The sequence below is a fragment of the Vulpes vulpes genome, chromosome 16 (genome assembly GCF_048418805.1).
Source record: "Vulpes vulpes isolate BD-2025 chromosome 16, VulVul3, whole genome shotgun sequence".
NCBI classification, from domain to species: Eukaryota; Metazoa; Chordata; class Mammalia; order Carnivora; family Canidae; genus Vulpes; species Vulpes vulpes.
Window position 1 is genome coordinate 54,404,543 of NC_132795.1, and position 24,941 is coordinate 54,429,483.

General features: G+C 38.5%; 1 protein-coding gene across 2 annotated transcripts in view; it reads right to left on the minus strand.

Moving 5' to 3' along the window:
* EP300 (E1A binding protein p300) overlaps positions 1-24,941 on the minus strand; it is an 82,183-nt gene that overhangs the window by 36,680 nt on the left and 20,562 nt on the right. For both annotated transcript variants that reach the window (XM_026017428.2, XM_026017429.2), the window contains exons 3-9: positions 16,532-16,708; positions 14,954-15,215; positions 14,225-14,338; positions 12,771-13,016; positions 3,598-3,691; positions 2,888-3,025; positions 719-836 (exon numbers count right to left, since the gene is read on the minus strand). In XM_026017428.2, coding sequence (XP_025873213.1) covers positions 719-836; positions 2,888-3,025; positions 3,598-3,691; positions 12,771-13,016; positions 14,225-14,338; positions 14,954-15,215; positions 16,532-16,708 — 1,149 coding nt within the window. The remainder of the gene's footprint in view (positions 1-718; positions 837-2,887; positions 3,026-3,597; positions 3,692-12,770; positions 13,017-14,224; positions 14,339-14,953; positions 15,216-16,531; positions 16,709-24,941) is intronic.

The following is a 24,941-nucleotide window of genomic DNA, read 5'->3' on the forward strand; positions in this document are numbered from 1 at the left end:
ATTTTTTTAAGTTTTAACTTTAGTTAACATACAGTCTAATATTAATTTTAGGTGCATAATACAATGACTCAATACTTCATATATCACCTGGTGCTCATCATGACAAGTGCACTCCTGAATCCCCATCACCTGTTTCCTTCCACCTCCCCTTCTGATAACCACCATCTAATCTAATCTACTTGCTTAGATCATTCCAGATGGGAGTTCATGTTTGAAAACATCATGTGAAAAGCAACTTTATTATGAACCTAATGAAGCATGGCCTCTCAAGAGTAGGTTTATAACATACGTGCAATTTACAGCACATGGAATGAATATGCTTTATTTATAGAAAGTGCCATTTTAGATTACAAAGTTCAAATGATGTAAAGAAAACTGGAATACTACTTGAGATGAACATACTAAGCAGCTGATTCACCATTTTCCAGTGAAAATAGCAAAGAGCTGCTAACAGCTCAACCACTTTTTAAGTTGACAGAAGGACAACCCAGATAAAGGGCCACACAAGTGCACTGTATTATTAAGAGGAAAAATGTAAGATTCTTGATGACATACACTTTAAGAAAACTGCTCTGTTATCTTGACTATGCACAGTGAGAATAAGACAGGATAGCTATAGGGTATCTCTAAAGTACACTATTATTTGTTATATTACAAAGAAGAGTAAACAACTAGAACAGGTCCACTTCTGACTTTATATAGAAAAACAGATGCTCACTCGATTATTTGCCGATTCATACATGTCCCCTTCCACTTTCCGGGCGTATGCAACTAAGTTTTCCATCCGTCTGTCTTTTAAAGCAGCAGGATCCGGAGTAGGAAATATGGCTTGAACACTAGGAAAAGAAAATTCTACCAATATAATACCATGTCAACTTTTCATTCTCATCACAGAAATATACAGCACTTTAAACTTCTTCCTGATTAGTATTTTCTCATTTTTATAAAATGTGCACATTACAAGTAAAATAAAAAGGGGTATGTGCTCAAATATTAAATAACACTGCCCCAAATATAATAGTATCTGTGGTAAACAAAAGTTTTCCCCAATCAGAAGAAATGACATATTAAAAATCCCCTGTGGTCTCTGTCACTCTAACAAGGAGCAAAATAATTATACCGTGCTATTTGCATAAAGGAAGCGAGGAAACCTGACCTCTGTTAATAGTGTCAAGTATCAACTGTTTTCGGAAACTTCTACTCTCCTCACTATTCAGCTTAATGAAATAAAACCTAATAGGGGCACCTGGGTGAGTAAGTCAACTTAAGCACTTGACTCTGGATTTCAGCTCATGCTCTGAGCATGGAGGGTGCTGAATGAGTGCCTCTCCTCTCCTCTCTCTCTCAAATAAATAAATACATAAATAAAACAAACCTAATAATCACTGCAAAATCTTACAAGATCAAAACGTGAAGTGGAAAGGGCAGAAATACAATGATTCTGTCACATTCAAGGTCTTTTTTTTTTTTTTAAGATTTTATTTATTTATTCATAGAGACACAGAGAGAGAGGCAGAGACACAGGCAGAGGGAGAAGCAGGCTCCATGCAGAGAGCCTGACGTGGGACTTGATCCAGGGTCCCCAGGATCACACCCTGGGCTGCAGGCAGCACTAAACTGCTGCACCACCAGGGCTGCCCAAGGTCTTTTTACTTTCTAACAATTCTCTACAAATCCTAAAGATCTGACAAATATATTTCCAGTCACTAATTTTATTATTTGGGTATCTCATGTTCATTTGTGTAGGACTTGGAAAACGCATATGAAAAAGAAATAAATGGAAGTTTAGAATATTTGAACTGGTAAAAAAAAAATCTGCAAGCATATAATACACTCTTAATGTCAAGTCAGATGATCAAAAAAATCTATTGCCTAAGGTAACCGTTGTTAAACAATTTGAATATCATAAAAATAAGTTTGTTTTGGTTGTTCCCTTTTAATTCATTTCATTAAAATCTTAGTTTTATTAAACTTTATAAAATTTTATTACATTTATTAAATTTAATGTTATTAAAAATTAGTTCTCTCCTAGTTGTCAAATTCCACTTCAAGTGACATCATTTTGAATTCCTAAATGAAATTCAAATATAATTGGAAGGCTAATGTAAGATATAAATAAGTTTAGATAAAATTTTGATAAGCCACATGGTTCTAAACCAATAAAAAACATGGATGCAATGAAGGAAACCTTTCTGTTAAGTGGAAGAGAAATGAAAAAAAAAAAAAAAAAAAAAAAAGACTGCTTTCTGAGAAAAAAATGCTGGGCATCATTCAAAGTCCAAGCTCTGTAATGAGCAAGGTCCAAGCTCTACTTTTATGATACTGGGTACATTTTATTGCTCTTTATGCTTTCCCCTTCTTTCATCTGACAAGACATCTTTAAAGAAGTGAGGCTGAATGAGTGGCATATATCAACTCTTCAACAAACAGGGCAATCTCACAAACCACCGACAATGCACTTTTGGAGGGCCAGAAGACCACAGAGTGGCCCCACTCAACAACTTAAGAGTTTTATTTGGAATAAAAGAAAACAATGTTACCACTACCATATTCTAATGCACCGAGACCTGATTTTTCTTATTTTAAAATTTGAGTTTTGCAAAGGCAGTAACATTAAGATGAACAATTTTTAGCTAATATATTGAAAACCGCCACCAAGTAGAATCGTTTATACACCATGAAAGCTGAAAGACTCCTACAAATGATGGTGGAAAAGCTGGAAAGCAGAGAACAGGAAGCAAGAAAGCCACAGAAACATATAAGCATTAGCAGCAATAGCCAGGCTACAGAAAAATCAATAATACTCCTCTTATGGTTAAGTGTCTGGTAGATTGGAAGCATGTTGACATGGTAACTCTTTATGAATAAGACATGCCCACAATCTTACAGTTTGTGAACAAGATGATTTCGAAGATCCTGAGTAATATCTTCATGCCATTGTTTCCGAATTCCAGTATTGGATGGTTGAGCTGCTGTTGGCATAGGACCCAGGGAGGCCACACTGGCATTTTCATTCATCATTGGGCTTCAAAACGGAATTGTTAAATAGTTTTAGTGAAGAAGGTAGAAGAAAGAAGATCTCAAAGTAGAGCTGACAGTGATGACTACAATGGATCCAACACACTATGACAAGTCTATTTACATAAAGAAATCTGGGAGAAAGTATGTATGTGTTTGCACTTGTGTAAAGCAGAGTTAAGCCACAACACTTCATCCTCTGGAGGAGAGGATGAAAGTCTTGGGTTTAGAACACTTAAGTGTTATGTGGTAGGACTAAACTGTTACTTTGACACAACTTATCCCAGGAAATCCACCTCATGGATTAATTCTTACCTCTGGGATAGAGCAAACTCATTTTTTTAAGCAGCTGCATACTTGCAACTTCTTACAATATCCCGGGAAGATAAGGGTTACCCCCAGGTGAATGATAAAATGTCAAATTAAGATCATAGAAAGCTAAAAACATGGACTCAAATATAGTATTTGCCTTCATTCATCAAGGACAGCTTGAAATGAAGGAAAAAAAAAAAAAAACAACAAGGAATTCTAACCAGTATTTAAAACATGATACAGGACACACACCAAGAAAAAACTTACTTTTGAGAATTTATGGCTGAATGCAACATTGAGTCAGACAGAAGATTTGATGTCTGAACCCCTACACCTCCATTTACTCCCATAGGACTAGCACCTAGGTCAAAGCAAACAAAAAAAGGGAATATTTTAAATACCGATAGCAAAAAGAACAAATGAACAAATGAACGAAAAGTTATAAAAGTATTAGAACATACCACAAGAAAATTCTGTCTTTTCGAAGACCCAAAACCCAGAAGCCATAAGGACAACATTTAAAAACTTGAGTAGTAAATAAAATAATCACCATGAACAAAGAGTTAAAAGACAAAACGGGAAAATAATTACTAGGGCTATATGGCAAATTAAAAAAACAAACAAATACACTCTTTGACTTAGTATTTCCACTTCTGATATTTTTGTCTCATAGGTGTACACATATATGTATGGACATTAAATACAATGGTGTTAAAAAGAACAAAAAACTAGAACCAAAAATGTTTAGGTAACATAACTATATATGCATTATTTTCATAAGCACAATTTATGTACGGACATAAGGAACCTAAGTGTGGGGAATAAAAAAAAAAGGAACTTAAGTGTGATAATCCCTGGATAGGGGGAATGAAAAGATGGTGTTTTGGTTAAACATTTGAATACTCCTTCAAACTGGCCTGAATAGTTCTTTGTGCATACATTATCTTTTCAATTAGCAATTTTAATGAATACTCTCTTTCTTTAAAAATATCTGACAGCAATATTCACACTAAACCAGATTTTCATGTGGTTAAAAACAAAACTTTTTATTTATTTCTTCATGAGAGACACAGAGAGAGAGGTGACATAAGCAGAGGGAGAAGCAGGCTACCTGTGGGGAGCCCAATGAGGAACTGATTCCAGGACTGATCCCAGGACTCCCGGATCACACCCTGAGCCAAAGGCAGACACTCAACTACTGAGCCACCCAGGTGTCCCCAAAGAAACATTTTACACACACAATTCTATTAATATACTTCAAGATATTTTAGTTAAAAACTAGAAAACAAAACTTCCCCCTATGATGGAAATAATTGGCTAGATCTGTAAACAACATTTAATGAAGAAAATGCTGTTTCCTTCATGGTCTTTCGTAAATACTTAGGCAGAAATCTGCCTGCCTTTTTAAATGATGCAGAATGCAGAAATCTGACAACATCAACCCAGCTCTGAAATGCAATTGCTGGAAGTAGTCTTTCAAAGATGAATTGTAATGTTCCTAATTCTGTATTTGTCAATTTAAAAACCCTATATGTAAATACTCCTTTTTAGAGAAATTAAGTACTCATAACATTTGCTTTACTGATGGCAACAGCATGAAGAGGTAAAAGAAAAAGTGATGACACTCCACCAGTATGCTTACTGCCTTCTGATGGCACACAAAAGCATAGCAAAACATTCTCTACGAAGTCCCCAGGTCCATTTAAAATTCAGCACTGAATCCAAGTAATGGCTCAATCATAACTTCGGAAGGAATACCCTTACACAGGCTAATATTTAACATCCTAAGAGAGGGTTAAAAACAACAATAACAACCCTAGAGGGAACATTCACTTGAGAATACAAAAATGAAGGAAGTCCAACAATACTGGCACTGCCACAGATTAAGTCAGAAAGGCGGGCGGGGGTGGGGTGGGGAATCACAACACCTAAAAATCAGCAAGAATATTTTTTTTGTTGGCACACCTGGGTGGCTCAGTCAGTTAAACGTCCCACTCTTTTTAAGATTTTATTTATTTATTTGACAGAGAGAGCACAAGCAGAGGAAGAAGCAGAGAGAGCAGGAGAAGCAGGCAACCCACTGAGCAGAGAGCCTGACATAGGCTGTGATCCCAGGCCCCTGAAATCATGACCGCAACCAAGGGCAGATACTTAACCGACTGAGCCACCCAGGTGCCCTGCATCTGACTCTGGATACCGCCTCAGGAAATGATCTTAGGGTCGTACTATCTATAGCCTGGTACTGGGCATTGAACCTGTTTCAGAGTTTTTCTCCCCCTTTCTATTTGCAACTCCTTCCCCTCTAAAAATTAAAAAACAATGTATTTTTGTTTTCTAAGTCCTAGGAGGAATCCCATACTAACCTTTATAGAATAAGGGAACTCAGTAAGGACTGTAAGAATGTGGTCAAATATGGTCAAGGGAAGTCTTACAGAAAAAAGCTAAAATGCAGGGCTCCAGAAGGGATTCCTCCTTCCAGCTATAGAATCTCTATAACCTGATGTTATGTATGATCTTAGTTTTGTCTGCTTAATTGCTTCCTTGCCCATCCAAACTAAAGGTGTTTCAAAGTAGGGCCATTACCCTTTCGTGTTTTGTTTTCAGCATACAGCATATCTGAGTAAATGCTGTTTCTCATTTATTCAAATCCCTGTCAATTAAAAGTACCTGAAATTTATAAGTGAGAATGTTCCAGCACTACAGCCAGTTCTACCACAGTGGGAGACACATCTGTAGTTCCAAGATGTTACTGTGAATATGTCTTAGGCTGCTTAAAAAACATTAGTATAAAAGTTTGCTTAGGTGTTTCATTCAACATAGACCTATAAAAACAAATACTACTTAAAAATAAAAATCTAACAGCCTGAGAATATAAAGTAGGCCTTGTATCTGCTAAATAGGTGAGATAAAAGACCTTTAGAAGAGAGTACAAAACAAAACCCAGGAGTTCTTAACAGTAACTGTTCCAGAATTTCTGTAAAATAGTTGAAAGATAACTAACCAATAATTTGAAGGTCAGTAATAAAACAAGAGAATAGGGATAATATAAAGGCCAGGTAAAGGCATTTTGAGTCCCAAGACATTTTTATACTGCAATTATTAAAACCTGATCACATACACACCACCATACATGACGTATTCATACCAAAAACATTTCAATCTGAATCTAATTACAAGGAAATAATCAGACTAATTCAAATTCTACGACAATCTACAGTGTACATCAAAAGTGTGATGCATAAAGAGAGGGGAGATGACTTCTAGATTAAGAGAAATAAACTGCACATAACAAACTGAATGGAAAAACCCAGAATGACTTTGGGGGACAAGGAGAAAGTAAAATACAGACTGTATATTAGGTGACATTATTAGCAAATGTTAAACTTTGTAGGCATAATAAAAGCATTGTGGTCATAGAGAAGAATGTCCTTTTTATTAGGAAACACATGCTGAAACAGTAGTCAAATATCAGGACAGCTCAAGTATGCACACAGTAACAAAGCATTTGTGGCAAAAATGCTGAAAACAAAGAAATCTAGATAAAAGGTATATAAAGGCATGTATAAGGTCTTTATTGGAGTATTACAACTTTTAGGTAGGTTTTGAAACTCCAAACTAAAACTTAGGAGAAGGGACGCCTGGGTGGCTTAGTGGTTTGGGCAGATGCCTTTGGCTGAAGTCATGGTCCCGGGATCCAAGATCAAGTCCCGCATCAGACTCCTGTGAAGGGCCTGCTTATCCCTCTGCCTATGTCTCTGCCTTTCAATCTCTCTCTCTCTCTATTTCTCTCATGAATGAATAAATAGATCTTTTAAAAAATAATTAAAATAAAATTTAGGAGAAAAAATGTATTCATATAAGGGGAAAGAACATCAAAATACTACCTTTACCTTAAATCTGCAATGATTATGAAGGAAGGACCTAGAGTATTTTAAACTGCTGCAAAGGAGGATACAAAAAAAAGTTTTTATGTCCCAAATTTCTTGAAGTTTTCCTCTGAATTTTTTAAAAAAATTTTTTAAAGATCTTATTTATGAGACACACACACACACACACACACACACACAGAGAGAGAGAGAGAGAGAGAGAGAGAGAGAGAGAGGCAGAGACACAGGCAGAGGGAGAAGCTGGCTCCATGCGGGGAGCCCGATGCGGGACTTGATCCCGGGACCCGAGGATCAGGCCCTGGGCTGAAGGCAGGTGCCAAACGGCTGAGCTACCCAGGGATCCCCTCCCCTGAATTTCTTTCCTTTTTTTTCTTTTCCCCTCCCCTGAATTTCTAATTATATATCCAATCCGCCCTTTTGGCAGGGTCCCCAACAGCACTTCAGGGTTAAAAATTAGGGATCCCTGGGTGGCGCAGTGGTTTGGTGCTTGCCTTTGGCCCAGGGCGCGATCCTGGAGACCCGGGATCGAATCCCACATCAGGCTCCCGGTGCATGGAGCCTGTTTCTCCCTCTGCCTATGTCTCTGCCTCTCTCTCTGTCTCTCTGTGACTATCATAAATAAATAAAAATTAAAAAAAAAAAAATATGGGTGAGATCTCACAGCACTAACCACTTGGGAGTCCAATCTTGGAAAAACATAAAAGATAAACATTTTAGGTTGTGGAGTAAAGGAAATATATTCAATAAATTGCTTTTGTTTACAAATGTAATAAAAATCTTAACATTGCTGGGGGACCCAACATAGTCCTGTTTGTGGATGCAGTCTACCAAATCAGGTCCAAACCTGAAGCATGCTAAAATAAAGACCATTAGTGAAAGAAAACAGAAGTGAAGAGAGTCTGGTTTAGTATTTCAAAATCATGACACATCGAAAAGGTTAAGAAAATACAGTTAACATTAATTTGAGTATTGAACTGTGTGTTTCTTTACTCTTTCTGATAATATAGCACTAGGCTAAGGCCAAGTTGTATCTCCAGAGTCGTATTTCTGATCATCATCAAAATTATTATATTCCCAATAAAATCCATTATAAAATTGTAATGATAGAAGCCTGAAAGGATCACTTTAAGTACCGCCCAAAAAACAATTTATAGTAATAATCCTTAGTCCAAACAGTACTCAAAAGGATAAAGTTTTGGTTAAAACTAATAAATTGGGATCCCTGGGTGGCGCAGCGGTTTGGCGCCTGCCTTTGGCCCAGGGCGCGATCCTGGAGACCCTGGATCGAATCCCACGTCGGGCTCCCGGTGCATGGAGCCTGCTTCTCCCTCCGCCTGTGTCTCTGCGTCTCTCTCTCTCTCTCTGTGACTATCATAAATAAATAAAAAATTAAAAATTTATTTAAAAAAAAAAAAAAACTAATAAATTGCCCGGGTGCCTGGGTGGAATAGTTGGTTAAGCATCCAACTCTTGGTTTTGGCTCAAGTCATGATTTTGGGGTCGTGAGATCAAGCCCCACACTAGGGTCCACACTGCGCACAAAATCTGCTTAAAATTTCCTCTTCCTCTGCCCGGTAGCATGCTCCCTCTCTCAAATGAATAAATAAATCTTTAAAACAACAACTAAAAAATTGGTTAAGATTGTGGTGTGAAGGGATACCTGGGTGGCTCAGGAGTTTGGTGCCTGCCTTCAGCCCAGGGCATGATCCTGGAGACTCCAGATCGAGTCCCACATCAGGCTCCCTGCATGGAGCCTGCTTCTCCCTCTGCCTGTGTCTCTGCCTCTCATGAATAAATAAATAAAATCTTAAAAAAAAAATCTGGTGTGAAGTGAAAAGGCAGTCATGTGTTCATAATATATAATAAAATACTTTCCTAAAATCCTCTTAAAGACTATGGAGAGTGGGGATGCCTGGGTGGCTCAGTGGTTGAGTGTCTATCTTCGGCTCAGGTCGTGATCCTGGGGTCCTGGGACTGAGTCCCACAGGCTCTGCAGGGAACCTGCTTCTCCCTCTGCCCATGTCTCTGCCTCTCTGTGTGTCTCTAATGAATAAGTAAAACAAGCAAACAATAAATGTGGAGAGGGGCGCCTGTACGGCTCAGTTGGTTAAGTGTCTGATTCTTGATCTGGGCTCAGGTCATGATTTCAGGTCATCAGTCCCCATGGTGGGTGTGGAGCCTGCTTGAGATTCTCTCTCCTTCTCTCTCTCTTAAGAAAGAAAAAGAAAAAGTAAAGACTAGAGAAAATTACACGCCCCAGTCAGGGAGACTCCACTTTGAGATGCATTTCTTAAGTTTTAAGAAACTCATAAAAAGAAAATGAAAAGGGGCACTGCACCCTTCAACATAGACACACAGGATTAATTACACTTAAAAGGGCTTTGGGGGCAGCCCGGGTGGCTCGGAGGTTTAGCACCGCCTCCAGCCCAGGGCATAATCCTGGAGACCTGGGATCGAGTCCCACGTCAGACTCCCTGCATGAAGCCTGCTTCTCCCTCTGCCTCTGTCTGTGCTTCTCTCTGTGTGTTTCTCATGAATAATAATAAAAATCTTTTAAAATTAATTAATTAATTAATTAATTAATTAATTAGATAGATAGATATAGATAGGTAGGCAGGCAGGCTTTGGTATAAAAGAAGTAACACTACTTCCTATGTTTGCTTGAACCTAATGAATAGAAATCATGAAGATTTGGGCGCCTGATGGCTCAGTTGGTTAAGTGTGTGCAGGCGGCTCGGGTCTGATCCCAGGAACCTGGAGGAGTTCTGCATCAGGCTCCCTGCTTAGTGAGGAGTCTGCTTTTCCCCTCTGCCTCTGCCCCTCCCCTGGCTTATGTTCTCTCTTGCTCACTCTCTCAAATAAATAAAATCTTAAAAACAAAACAAAACAAAACACAAAACTATAAGGATGTAACATGTCAAAAAGAAGAGTATATGTTTTTATACTACTTTTTAAGATGGGACTGAACACAACAAAAAAAAAATGAGGCATTCTAGAATTTTTGGTTTAGGGTGATTATTACTAATAAGGCACTATTAACTGAACTAACAAGTAGATGGAAACTTGATTAATCTTTAATCCTAAAATAAAGACACTGAGAAAAGGAAAAAAAAATCTCAAAAAGCTACCTTTCAAATGAGTTTGTGGCTATATACAAACATACATATACACATGATACAAGAAGAGAGGAAAAGAACAAAAATAGGAATTAAACACAGAAATTTTAAAAATGAGAAATAGCAACTACAAAAATGAAAATCCAGGCCAGGCAGAAGTAGACAACTGCACTGGGTGGAGAAGCTAAATCTCAAGGAAGACTTTGGATACCACTTTGGATGACATGGGAAGAGAGAAGAAAAACAGCAATCTTAAGTTTAAAAAAAAAAAAAAAAGGTGAAGGGGGAAAATGAAGTTCCCATTATCTCGATTTCTGACCCTATTTCACAAGAGTTTCAAAACTAACCTGAAAAGGCAGGATTAGCTCTTCATCCCAGTTTCTGGTCTAGTTTTTAAAACTCACTCAAGAATTATTTAACAAGTTAGCACTGCTTGTCAAGGAATGATGTACATTTCTTTAAGAACAAAAATTAACAAGGTTACATTTTTGTAATAGTAGTGTGCCCAAAAAAAAAAAAAAAAAAAAGTAGTGTGCCCAATTTTGTTTCCTCATTTAGAATCAAACAATAACGGGCAGAAACTAAAGCCTACTGCAACCATATTAACCAAAGGCTGGCAATGGATTTCACAGGAAAAAGCATGATGGATTATTCAGAACCAAACTGTTTTGTTTTCTTTTTTTGTTTTGTTTTCTTTTTTCTTTAAAGATTTATCAGAGAGAGAGAGAGAGAGTGTGTGTGTGTGTGTGTTCACATAAGTGGGAGGGGCAGAGGAAGGAGGAGAAAATATCTCAAGCAGACTCTGCACTGAGCACAGAGCCTGACACAGGGCTTGATCTTGATCCCAAAACCCTGAGATCATGGCCTGAGCTGAAACCAAAAGTTGGACACTTAAAATGACTGCACCACCCAGGTGCCCCCAGACTGTTTTTCTAGTTACAGAACTCATAACCAAGGACAATTTTGGAATAAAGGGGAAAAGTATTAAAAGTCACTGACTCACCAGTGGACTTACTTATTTAACTATTTAAACAAAATGGCTTATAGATGTTCAACTGCTTGACAGTAAAGGGCGATAATCTAAATACAAATTTCCTTTACTTCACTACAATTAGAGAAAAAATATGCCCCAAATTAGGATATTGGAACACTGCTCACTCTTCCCTTCTTCAGTCATATCATAGGAAGAGGTTAAGTAAACATGTATGTTCAATAAGCGATTCAAAAGGCACGCTACTTCTGCAGCAAGAATATGGAAATCTCTATTAACAATAGCCACTCTCATTTCTATATATTTCAAACCAAAACACAACTTTTTTTTTTTTTTTTTGAAGATTTTTGTTTGAGAGAGAGAAGCAGAGTGACAGGGCACCCCGGGTGGCTCGGCGGTTTAGTGCTGCCTTCAGCCCAGGGCCTGATCCTGGAGACCCAGGATCAAGTCCTAAGACAGGCTCTCTGCATGGAGCCTACTTCTCCCTCCGCCTGTGTCTCTGCCTCTCTGTTTCTCATGAGTAAATAAATAAAATCTTAAAAAAAGAAAAGAAACAGAGCAACAGATAGTGAGAGAGAGCATGAGCAGAGAGAGGGAGAAGCAGGCTCCCCACTAAGCAGGGAGCCCGACATGGGGCTCAATTCCAGGATCCTAGGATTATGACCTGAGCCAAACAGATGCTTAACTGACTAACCCACCCAGGCACCTCCACAACAATTTCTTTGTGTAGTTTAAAATAGCAAAAAAGAAAATGGGAAACCTAAATGTCCCTGTGTAAAAGATTGTTCTTTTTGCATGTTTATTTTTTATTTATTTATTTATTTATTTATTCTTTTCTTTTTTTTTTTTTTTTTTTATGATAGTCACAGAGAGAGAGAGACAGAGGGGGGGGGGGGGCGGCAGAGACATAGGCAGAGGGAGAAGCAGGCTCCATGCACCAGGAGCCCGATGTGGGATTCGATCCCTGGTCTCCAGGATCGCGCCCTGGGCCAAAGGCAGGCGCCAAACTGCTGCGCCACTCAGGGATCCCAGGATTGTTCTATAGAATAAATTAATCTTCAATCGTTAATCACAATTGGGTATATAAAGTGAAAGATGTTCTAGTTAAGAAACAGTTTGTTGTAGAGTAACACTTAAGATCCCACTTCTAGAAATACAAATTCACATATACATAGAAGGATTAAAGACATAAGTCACTAGCAGTTGCCCCTGGTATACTGATTATGATAAGGCTTTTATACTACAATTTTTAATCATTACTTCGAGAATTAATCACATAACAAAAAAAATTGAGAAGACACAGAGAGACACACACATAGACTAAAATAAACTAAGGAAAAAAAATAAAATAAAATAAAATAAACTAAGGAGGTAACTCCGCATATTACATGTTATATACACATATAACCAACATCATATCTATCAATAGGGAGGACACAAACTTACTCATGTTGCTCATGGGCCGCATGCCTTGGGGAGACTGCCCAGACTGCTGATTCTGCTGGTTCTTTGCTTGCACCTGGGGCTGTGCCGGCATCTGATTTACTTGATAGGGCAGCCCAAGAGCTGCATAGGCCCTTTCTATAGAGCTGGGATCAATCTGACTAACAGTGCTTAGGCTGGGGGTAGACTGTTGACCCACTCCTAGAGAGCTAGTATTTCCAAGTCCAACTGGTGCTCCAGTCAGAATTGCTAGAGAGACAAAAGAAATGAGATTACAATGTTAAAGATGTAAGAAAAAGAGACTAACCTATATGAATAAATTTAAAAGACACAAAATTATTGTGATTATGAAACATCTCAGTACATGTATCTTATTTCTCATTATTTCCCTGAAAAAATGTCTAGATGCAGAACTGAACTGTCAAAAGGGGTCACTGGCAGGAAAGGCTTTTGATCCTGAACCCAAAAGCCTCCCTACAGGTTCTATTAGTGTTTCCACAAACTGTGTTATGAAGAACTCAGAGCCACACAAATGCCAACACCAGGTAGCATAATTTCTGCCATGATGTGAGAGAAAAAGTACCTTATTTCATTTCTTAATTTAATAGTGAACTTTTGGGGGCAGCCCGGATGGCTCAGCAGTTTAGCGCCGCCTTCAGCCCAGGGCCTGATCCTGGAGACCCGGGATCAAGTTCCACACTGGGCTCCCTGCATGGAGCCTGCTTCTCCCTCTGCCTGTGTCTCTGCCTCTCTATCTCTCTGTGTCTTTCATGAATAAGTAAATAAATCTTAAAAAAAAAAAAAAAAAAAAAAAAAAGACTGGTTTAAAAAAAAATAGTGAACTTTATTATATGCCTTCCTCTACTGAACTATTTTCTTGTCCCTATTTTCTACCTACAGGCTACAGATGACTTCTTTATTAATTTATGGTATTTAATTCCTTCTTCACATGCTGCACATATATTTCTGAATTTGTCTTTCAGCTCTAAATGCTTAATGTTTTGTTTCTAGAGAGGAGATGTTGGTAGCTGCACTTACATCTTTTTACTTTTGTCTTTCCCTAAGAAAAGCTTCTCATCATCCCAGGCTTCTAAAAATAAACTCAAACTTTTTTCCTTTCTCTTTGAATAACTTCAGAGTATCTAAATATTTAGATCATAGCTATAAAAGAATAACTTGCCCAATGTTATTGTCTTTTAAGTTTTCATGAATGTAAAAATGAAGCGTAAATTTACTGTTTTTATACAGAATGACTACTAACAGTTTCTGGATCTTTAGGTAATAAGCAGGTCAATTCTAACCTCATGTAATAGGAGTGGAAAAAACCTAGTACAACAGCACAAGGCAGTCATAGGAACTTCACATAATCAAGGAGTACTCTAAATCCCACCAAACTGCACTGGTAAGAGTCTAAGAATATTTTTAGTATAAAAGCTTCAAAAGATTTAATCACTTACACTGTTGATTTCTCTTATCTCCAGCATTTTTAAGGGGGAGACACACAGGACAATCATGCCTTGTACAATTCTTCCAGTGTGAAATGATTTGTCGAGAAGATGCACAGTGTGCCACTAAAAAGAAGAAAGATAATTTTTTTCAACTGCAGCTTGTACTTTTTAACATTAGTATCGGCTAACTTATTCATCACTGAAAAAGTACTACGAATGTTAACTTATTTCATCTTCCTAACATCCCTATGTGGTAGCTATTGGCACTCACATTTTATAGTCAAGAGAACAGGCAAAACCTGGTTAATCAACCTGCATAAAGTCAGAGTACTCAAAGTGGGATTCGAACACAAGCAATCTGGTTCTGGAACCCTTATTTTTCACAGGTAGCAATCTATTCTACAACAACAGATTTCTAGTGACTCCATTAATACAAAATGTATTAAGTTGGTAACAACACTGTTTTAGTATTTGCCTATATAATAGTTACCAAATGCTCAATAATGTTTATAGTATGCTCAGGCAAATCAAAGACAATCCAGACCACCACAAAAGCGATGTCCTTTAAAATTTCTATCACATCCCTAGATGCTGACAAAATGATACTGAATTTTATTATACACTAATATGGAATACTCAGTATAAAGGAGTTTCAAACTAGAGTCCATCACCTTTTCTCTCTGCTTTTGGACTCTAAATGTTGACTGCTGAGGACAGAGGCTCTTTGAGCTCACTCACCTTGGCAGGACTTGCCTGACTGGCAGTGTGTCATGTGGTTCAGGACGTTCTTCATCGTGCGGCAGTGGGGAAGGTTACACTGCCTCACTTCCCCATTAGCCTGCTCCCGGCGCTGGCACTTATGAGCATGCAAAAGGAGAACAAGCTGCTGCTGGATGAGCTTGCGCTTCTCTGGATCAGCTGTGTGTGCCCCAGAACCCATCCCTGGGGCCACTGGAGTCACAAGGCCTGGCTGCTGGACCTGTGGGGCCTGCTGCTGACCCTAGGGGATGAAACAACAAAGATACACTGAACAGGCAGGTGTCGCAGTGTGTTCCCTAATAAATACAGACCTAGACATTTTCAATTAAAACTAACTTTTAGGACAGTCTACCATGTCCCACAGGGGATTCCAAGATAAATAAACAATGGTTCCTACCATCAAGAAGCTCAATAAGAAAATAGTTACATTACCAAGTAACATAATCAAAATATATATATAACATAAAGAGTGAAATAAAGAGAAGAGCATGGTAAGCTGGGGTGGCAGAGAAAAAGGCAAGAAACCTATAGTGGAGAGCATGTCCAGGTCAGGTTTTGAAACGCAGGAACACTGAAGAACTTCCTGGGAGACCGAGCAGGGGCCTTTGGGTGAAAAATTAGTTTTTGTAATTAGGGAAGAAAGTCTCTTTTTTTCCCTAGTGAAAAAAAGTAAACATTTCTGGGGACAGAGATGCCATGTTTTATTCATTTTTACATCTCTAGTACTTAAAGTATCTGAAATATAGGCAATTGAGTGAATATATGACACAAAGCGAAAAAACCTAAAAATCTGAAAGAGAAATAGAATTTCTATAGGACGTTTTGTTCCAAATGTGGACCTGGACTACTGAACAAAGTCACACCTAGAAATAGTTTTACTTTAGAAAAATAGCAAGCAGCAACTCTTTCCTCCCATGGGCCCTATCCCCATGCTTTTTTTTTTTTTTTTGCTTTTTTTTTTTTCCTATCCCCATGCTTTAGTAAAATCTCCTTTTTTACACCAAAACAAAAAAAGGAGGAGGAAGAGAAAGAGGAAGAGGAAGAGGAAGGAAGAGGAAGGAAAAGGAAAAGGAAAAGGAAAAGGAAAAGGAAAAGGAAAAGAAAAATAGCAATGTTAGAAGCTTTGGAGATTTTCCCAAAACAAAAATCACTGTTTAAAACAATGTGTAACTTTGAGGGAGGTTGCTTTTGTATGGTAATATCAGTTACAAATCAGTAGATATGGTCATTTAGAGTCAGAATCCTTTGCCAGAGTCTTTCCCAAGAGGAGAAGGGTTCTACTTTCCTATTTTATAGAAACGCTTGCAAGCAGAAGATATAAAATATGGCAGGCCATAAAATTTTCATTGTAGCAGCCCCACTTGGCCAACCACCCTTATTGAACAATACTACAAGAAACAAAAACCCATGGGAAATGGAAGGAAGGCACAAGCCTGCTCAATCACAGGGTCCATCCACTACTTCCTAGCATACATAGCACATTGCATCAATGTTTAACAGAGTTCTTTTGTCAAAATGGCAGTTTAAAGACAAATCTGTAGATGGATTACAACCCACCATGTTGGGCATTCCTCCACCAGGAACTGCCTTTTTGTCCATTGCAAATGGAGATAAGCTATTTGGTAGTACGGACTTTGTCTGAATCTGGAGACCAAGGCCACCGGCTCCAATCTGCTGTCCAGAATTCTGACTGTACGGTGAACCATAAGGATTAGGGTTGTTCATCATTCCCATCTAAGAATAAAAACAGATGAGAAATTAAATCTTATTCCCTGCATTAACAGAACATTACTATTCTCTTTCCTTTTCCACTTCCTAATTTATAAAGACAATTTTAAAGGAAGTCCTCTGCAGTTATAAACAAAATGTAGAAGTATGTTCATGAAAATATTCAGGTTTTCAACACTAAGATATAGGGGCTTCAGCTCAGATAGAGTAAATTTGCAGAGCTATTTTCTGTAAATATTTGAGATAAATGGGTTTTAGAAAAACTTATAAGCATCTTCATTAAGCTGTATCTGCAAATCATGGTTTGCCATTCATTTTCACTTGAATGCATTAAATGCATTTTATTTAATGTACAAAAATATGGCTTAATAAATTAAATTCAACTCAATGACCTAATCTCTAAATATGTTAGACAGTGTGATATGTCAAATGCATGTGAATGCTTATTCCAGCATTTTGTTAAATGAAAGGTAGAATACATAAATTAGGAGATATGTCCCTTTTCATTTATAGATACGCTGGCACAATGATTTTAAAACTTTTGAAATGTAAATCCCTTAGAACAAGGAAATTTCAGAGTCCACATCATTCCTTGCTGTCTTAAACCTAGCTGGTTTATTCATTAAATTACCTGGCTGGCTCTTAAAGTATTTTGAGTCTCTCTGCATATTCCTATACTTAAAAAAGTAGATTTTAATCTACATTTATGACAGTCAATCTGGAGCAAACATATTGGATAGCTCATTAAAGAACAGAGTATTGGGGTGCATGGATGGGGCTCAGAGGTTAAGCATCTGCCTTCAGCTCAGGCCATGATCCCAGGGTCCTGAGATCAAGCCCCACATCCGAGAGCTCCCTGGTGAGTGGGGAGCCTGCTTCTCCCTCTGCCTCTGCCCTTCCCCCCCAACCGGCCCTCCTACTCATACTATCTCAAATAAATAAAATCTTAAAAAAAAAATAAAGAACAGAGTATTAAGTATTCAGAACCAAATGTTTTACTGATAGTGATGCAACTTACAATCCTATTTTTCCAAAGAAGAACACACCACAAGTCAACCACCACCTACTAAAAACATACAGTAAAGCTCTCAGAATAGAAACTAAGGAGACTGGGGGGAATCCCTGGGTGGCTTAGGGGTTTAGCGCCTTCCTTTGCCCCAGGGCCTGATCCCACATCAGGCTCCCTGCATGGAGCCTGCTTCTCCCTCTGCCTGTGTCTCTCATGACTAAATAGATAAAATCTTTAAAAAGAAAAAGAAACTAAGGAGACTGGTGCTACTGCTCAATTAAAAGGAATCATACTAGATTTCTATTCTTCTCAGCCAGATCCAGTTCTATCAGAGAGGGGCCTTCAAATTCTATCTCTAAACACACATACCACCACCACCACAGCCCCTACAACTGTTCCCAGTCCGCTGTCACTGCTTTAATTCAAACCCCTCATCACAGCTTGTGTAGACTGTGTCCAACAGGTTTTCTTGCCTTCTGTCTATTCTATTTTCTACACAGAGCCTTCATGATGTTCATGAGGCCTGACTATCTACCCATGGTATCCTACTATAACCTGTACCCATTAACTTGCAAATCTGAGGAGCAACTTGCTTCTTAAATCTCTAGCATTTGCCTTAAAGATTTTCCTTTTCCCTAGAACTAGGCAGTGGCATACTCCTTTCTTATTTGATTTCTGAAAGATAACCTGTAAAGGAAATAAAATACTAAGTTAACAAAAAGGCAGTCCAATATTTTTGGTTGTTGTTGCTTACTTAATCGGTACAACCAAACTAAGCATCAGCTACAGATTCTACTCATCCTCTAAGATCCATTTCAAAAGTTACCGTTTCTGTGAAGCATCTATCGTCTAGACCACGAAAGAGCTCATTTTCTACCCTAATAAATGTTTGTGCATTTATAAAACAACATAGATGATAAAATAAGTAAAGGAAAGAACCTTAGTTCTTTACCTACGTAGGCCCCCCCTGCCCTAATCCTAATTGACAAAAGACCCACTGACTCCGGGGGGAGGGGGGATCTAAAAGTCATAAAATACAAAAACCTCTAAATAAAACTGTTCTTTAAATCGTATACAGTATCTATACTCTGCAAATTTATAACAATATGACATCTTTATCAGTTCAAAGGTTTGCCTGCAGTGGAAAGGCAAAATAATGAAAAATTAAAGAACATTTACGGTTTCCAGATGAGATCAGAGACTAGGAGTTCAGTAATTCCCTTCAGGGAAGTGGCAAGGTATGGGTGGGAAACATACAAGAAGGCAGCAGCCTGAATGGGAAGCATTCAGAGTTAAAGACTTGCTGCTTCAATCTCCAATAATTGGTATTTTCTAAGTGAATCTGGCCAGTAAGATTGTAGGGAGGATCAAATACATTAGAAACAGGCTTAAACTCAAGTTCAGGTTTCTTTTGGTATTTTCAGTGGACTGCAAGTGCTGCTGCCCACATGCTTTTAAATTACTAATATTTGAGAGCAGCCCTGGTGGCGCAGCGGTTTAGTGCCACCTGCAGCCCAGGGTGTGATCCTGGAGACCCCGGATCAAGTCCCATGTCAGGCTCTTTGTATGGTGCCTGCTTCTCCTTCTGCCTGTGTCTCTGCCTCTCTCTCTGTCTCTATGAATAAATAAATAAAAATCTTTAAAAAAATAAAAATAAAGTACTAATATTTGGGATCCCTGGATGGCTCAGTGGTTTAGTGCCATCTTCGGCCCAGGGTGTGATCCTGGAGACCCGGGATCAAGTCCCATGTCGGTCTCCCTGCATGAAGCCTGCTTCTCCCTCTATGTCTCTGCCTCTCTCTCTTTCATGAATAAATGAATAAAATCTTAAAAAAAAAAGTACTAATATTTATATGAATATAGTTCCAATAATATATAAGCCTACATCTGGGGGAGTTACAGTTCACTTTACTGTGTTTCCTATTAGCATGGAAATTCATGACAGACATAAAATGAAAGCTATCCTAACAGAATCTGCAGGACAGACTATAAAAGACCAACAGACAATAAATTAAGTTTTTAGGAGTCCATTATATACATATATAAAACACAGGGATTTGTAAGCTGCCTCCTCATCTCTTAAGAAGCATAATATATCTAACTCAAATATGTCACAGTAGAATGTGGTTCTTCACATTTGTTCACATAGACACTGCCTTACCTACTTCCAACAACTGGGTTTCCACTAGTTCCTGACATTGCCTGTTTTCCCGATCATAATGCATTACCTAGAAACTCCAAAGTGGACTATGGCCTCAAATATACAGACTGTACCAACTGTTGGTCGGCTGGCAATAACTCATTCCTGACACCTCTGGTCACTCTGACCAACAAAGATTCTCAGGCTTTTGGCTTTTCTGGCTTCCTCAGAGTTCTGCTGCCTGTGTTGCACAGAATACACAATTCTCCCCATTCCTATTATTTCAATATCTCCAACCCCCAATACTCCTCCACCAAATATAAATATAATGGGAAGGGAAATATACTGTACTTAATTTCTGCTACACCATAGTTCCTTATTTGATCCTGTTCCCCTTCTCTATACCTCAAGTGATCCAGATAACCACCTAAACAGAAAAGACAGAGGACCAGGAAACCAGGAAGCCACAACATTTTTAGGCAACTGAAAATAATGCCTCAAGGACTATCTTTTCTTTCTCAAAAATCTGATTCTACAGGGGCGCCTGGGTGGCTCAGTAGGTTAATGGTCTGCCTTTGGCACTGGTCATGATCCCAGAGTTCTGGGATTGAGCCCTAGATGGGGATAGAGGTGGGGATGAGGATGGGAGTGGGGATGGTGTGAGTGTTAACACACAAGTCATCATACCATGTGATATAACCAGAGTCAGGGGAGAGTTAGGTCATTCCCCAGATCCAGGACAATAGAGTAAGAATAAAAAAGTAATATATAAAAATGCTCCAAGATGGGGAGCATGGGTGGCTCAGTGGGTTGGTTAAGTGCCTGATTCTTGGTTTCAGCTCAGGTCATGATCTTGCACTCCTGGGATCAAGCCCCACATGTGGTCTGTGCTCAGCTAAGTAGGTTTGGTATTCTTTCTCTCCCCCTCCACTCTTTCTCTTGCTTAAATAATCTTTTAAGACTTTTTATTTATTTATTCATGATAGACAGAGAGAGAGAGAGGCAGAGGCACAGGCAGAGGGAGAAGCAGGCTCCACGACGGGAGCCCAACGCGGGACTCCAGGATCGTACCCTGGCCAAAGGCAGGCGCTAAACCGCTGACCCATCCAGGGATCCCCATCTTTTTTTTTAATGCCCCAAGGCTGTATCTGTATACAGATACAGACCTTGTATCTACAAGGTCTTAGTATAGCAATGATCATCCCTATATAAGGTTACAGTAAGTGAGGAGGTGACTGTTGCTGCATAAAAGCATTGTATCTGTTTTTAGTTGCTTCGGTTTTATCAATATATGGATAATAATAGAATGACTTTATACTACGTGATAAACAACACAGACTTTTTATTCAGAAAGACAAGAGTTCGCTGTAATTACCCATTCCCAGACTTTGTTCCCTTACCTGTATAAGGGAATAAAATCATAAAGTTGATGTTAGAATTAATGGCCCGAACATATACAGCTTTTGGAGCCTAACACTAATTTAGGTACAATTATACTGTCTAACGTTATTTAATAATTCTGGATCTTTTCTCTTTAATAAGCTCTTTTATAGAAAATATTTTCTTTTTTTTTTTAAAGATTTTATTTACTTAAGAGACAGAGTGCAAGCACGCTGTAGAGGAGCAGCAGAGGGAGAGGGAGAAGCAGACTCCCCACTGAGTGGTGAGTACCAACGTGGGGCTCAATCCCAGGACACGGAGGATCATGACCTGAGCTGAAGGCAGACACTTACCTGACCGAGCCACCTCTATTTTTTTATTTTCTAAGAAGGGGGAAAAAGAAAAACCCTCTAGAATATTAATGAACACTTCCTGAATACAAAGCCCTTAATTCCAAAGAAAGTTAATCTTCCACCAAATTTATATACTACTAATCCACTGAAGTCTCTAATAGTGGGCATTCTCACCTCCTCCAGCCAACAGCTGTTCATGTGGTATATACTATTTGATCTCCTATTGTAGCCAAGAACTACAATTCTAGAAGATCACAGCTTAACTATGTGTCTAGATTTGATTTCCCCCTCCCCATAAAAATGTTTTAAGAACATCACAAAATGGGAACTACAATAAATACTAACTACTTGCTACTATTGCTACTAATAACACTAAACACTACTATTACTACTCTACAAATAAGTCCTTACTATATACCACTCACAAGGAGCTTACTTGGACTAATCATTTATTTCCCCAATAATTCCATGAGGTAAGTTACATACACTTTTACTATTTCCATTGTACAGGCGGGAAAACTGAGGTAGAGCAAGCAGGATGCCCAAGGTAATATAGCTACTATGGGAGTGCCTGAGCTCATTTTTAACCCAGGCAGGAAAGCTCCAGTCTGTACCATTAACTATGATGATAAACTTCATTGCTTTCTTCATAAATAAAGGGCAGCTATTAGGTAAAAAGATTTTCAAAAATGTCTTTCTTTTGTCAGCAGCATTTTTAAGGAGGCACATATAATGTTTTGTGATGTTTGTGGAGAATGAAAGGATTTAACCAAGAAACCTGACAATATATAGCTGAAGAGGAAGATGACCAGGTTAACAGACCAGATGCAGGCAGCGGGATTCACATTAGCACTATTTGCCCTTCACTCCACCTTCCTGAACTAATCAGAAATAAGCTGAAGACATAAAACATTTTGTATTTATTTTACACTAACTCTAAAATCAAAACCTAGATTAAAAGGGGATATGATCCAAGTTTTTTCCCAAAAACCACTGTTAGGACTTGGAAGAAGGTTTTAAGTAGGAATGTCACAACCTGCCTGCACACACTGAACCACAGATTCATCCATAAGAAGAATGTGTACAAAAGCCACTGCCGTTTGCCAAGAGGGTTCAAATTTTCAAGTTTCACTGAAAAGTTCCTTAATTCCTGATTCTTAAATATCACTAGAACTCTTAGGAATTTTGGAAGAAATGTAATGAATAAAAGCTTTTTTTTCCTGCTACAAAGAGAAAACATCGTTTTATTAAAGTATTTACTTGTCTATTAATTGGGTATCTCATTCCAAACTTCCATAATTCCCCAAAACTTATTTACTAAATAAGAATTTAGAGATGTTATGTGTTAGTTATTGCTGTACTTTAGAAGTACCAATTCATAAATATAAATACACGTGGGACTCACTTAAAACCACAAAATATTTTACTAGTAATATTTTTATATTTGAATTCCTCCATTCCATAAATATAAAAGCTGCACAAAGAGAGGGATTTTTGTATGTTTTGTACGCTGCTATATGTCTCAAACAATGCTGATAAAAGAAATCTGTGATTTAGGGGTACCTGGGTTGCTCAGTTGGTTAAGCATCTGCCTTCAACTCAGGTCAAAAATTAAAAAAAAAAGAAAGAAAGAAAGAAAAAATTGTGATTTAGACTTTTTTTTTTTTTTTAAGATTTTATTTATTTATTTATGAGAGAGGCAGAGACATAAGCAGATGGAGAAGCAGGTTCCATGCAGGGAGCCAGACGTGGGACTCGATTCTGGGACTCCGGGATCATGCCCTGAGCCAAAGGCAGACACTTAAATGCTGAGCCACCCAGGCATCCCTGTGATTTAGATTATAAATAAAACAGTGTCCCACTCCTACTGAGCCTTTCCTTTAAAAAAAAAAAAGATTTTAGGGGCAGCCCAGGTGGCCCAGCGGTTTAGCGCCGCCTTCAGCCCAGGGCCTGATCCTGGATACCCATGAGTCCCAAGTCAGGCTCCCTGCATGGAGCCCGCTTCTCCCTCTGCCTGTGTCTCTGCCTCTCTCTTCTGTGTGTCTCTCTTCTGTGTGTCTCTCATGAATAAACAAATAAAATCTTAAAAAAAAAAGAGAGAGATTTTATTCTTATTTATTTACCTGACAGAACACACAAGTAGGAGAGCAGCAAAGGGAGCAGACTCCCCGCTAAGCATGGAGCTCGAATCCAGGCTCAATCCCAGGACCCTAGGATCATGACCTGAGCTGAAGGCAGCCACTTAACCGATTGAGCCCCTCAAGATTTTAAGTAATCTCTACACACAATGTGGGGCTCAAACTTAGATCCCCAGTTGCATGTTCTACCAGTTGAGCCACCCAGGTACCCCTGAGCCTTTCCTTTTTAATTTTTTCTTCATAGCACAGACCTGGAATATCATAACTTACAACTTATGTGCACACTAGAATATAAGGTCTCTGAAACACTCATTCTCTATCTTCAACACCAAAGCTAGGGATCAATAAATATTTGATCAATCAGTGAAGGTTTAGTCTGTCAGCCCACCTCTCCCCACTGGAATACTCCAGTTTATACAAACATCAGGAGGGCAGGGACTCTTCACAGCTATGTTTTAAAATCTATAAGATGCACCTAATAAATATTTTAGCTTCTGGTTTCTGTTTTCCACTCCAAATATTCTAACCTAACCACATCAACATAGCAATATGAAAGCGCCAAAAAGGGAGAATCTACAGAGGCAGGAATGACAAACAATCTTTCCCTAAGTTAAGAGATTCTTTACTGTGTAGCATAAATTTAAGGGCTTTCATGCATGGAATGTGACCTCAGTCTCCCCACTCTGTATTCATCCCTATGTCTTTTCTTTAAGTAGGCTCCATGCCCATCCTAGTGCCCAACATGGGACTTAAACTCAAACCCTGAGATCAAGACCTAAGTGAGATCAAGTCAGATGCTTACCCAACTGAGCCACCCAGGCTACTTCTTGTCCCCATATCTTAATCTCATAGCTGAACTCTCTCTCATCATCATGATTTTCATGAACACAAAGTCCCAAAGCCTACTCAGTTATTCCTCTTACAGAAAGAGCTTGCTCTTAACTCCTTGTGAAAATCTTACCCATCTCCAATATCACCTTCCAAGAAAAGCCATCTTTTTCATTCAGCAAGTATTTACTAATTATATATCAGGTGCTGGCAATTGTAATATACCACTTCAAGAAAAAAAATGTAGGAAAAATATGAAGGAATAGGCATCAAATATATGCTTATAACATCTTTTTTTTTTTTTTTAAGATTTTATTTTTTATTTTTTCATTCATGAGAGAGAGAGAGAGAGAGAGAGAGAGAGAAAGAGAGGCAGAGACACAGGCAGAGG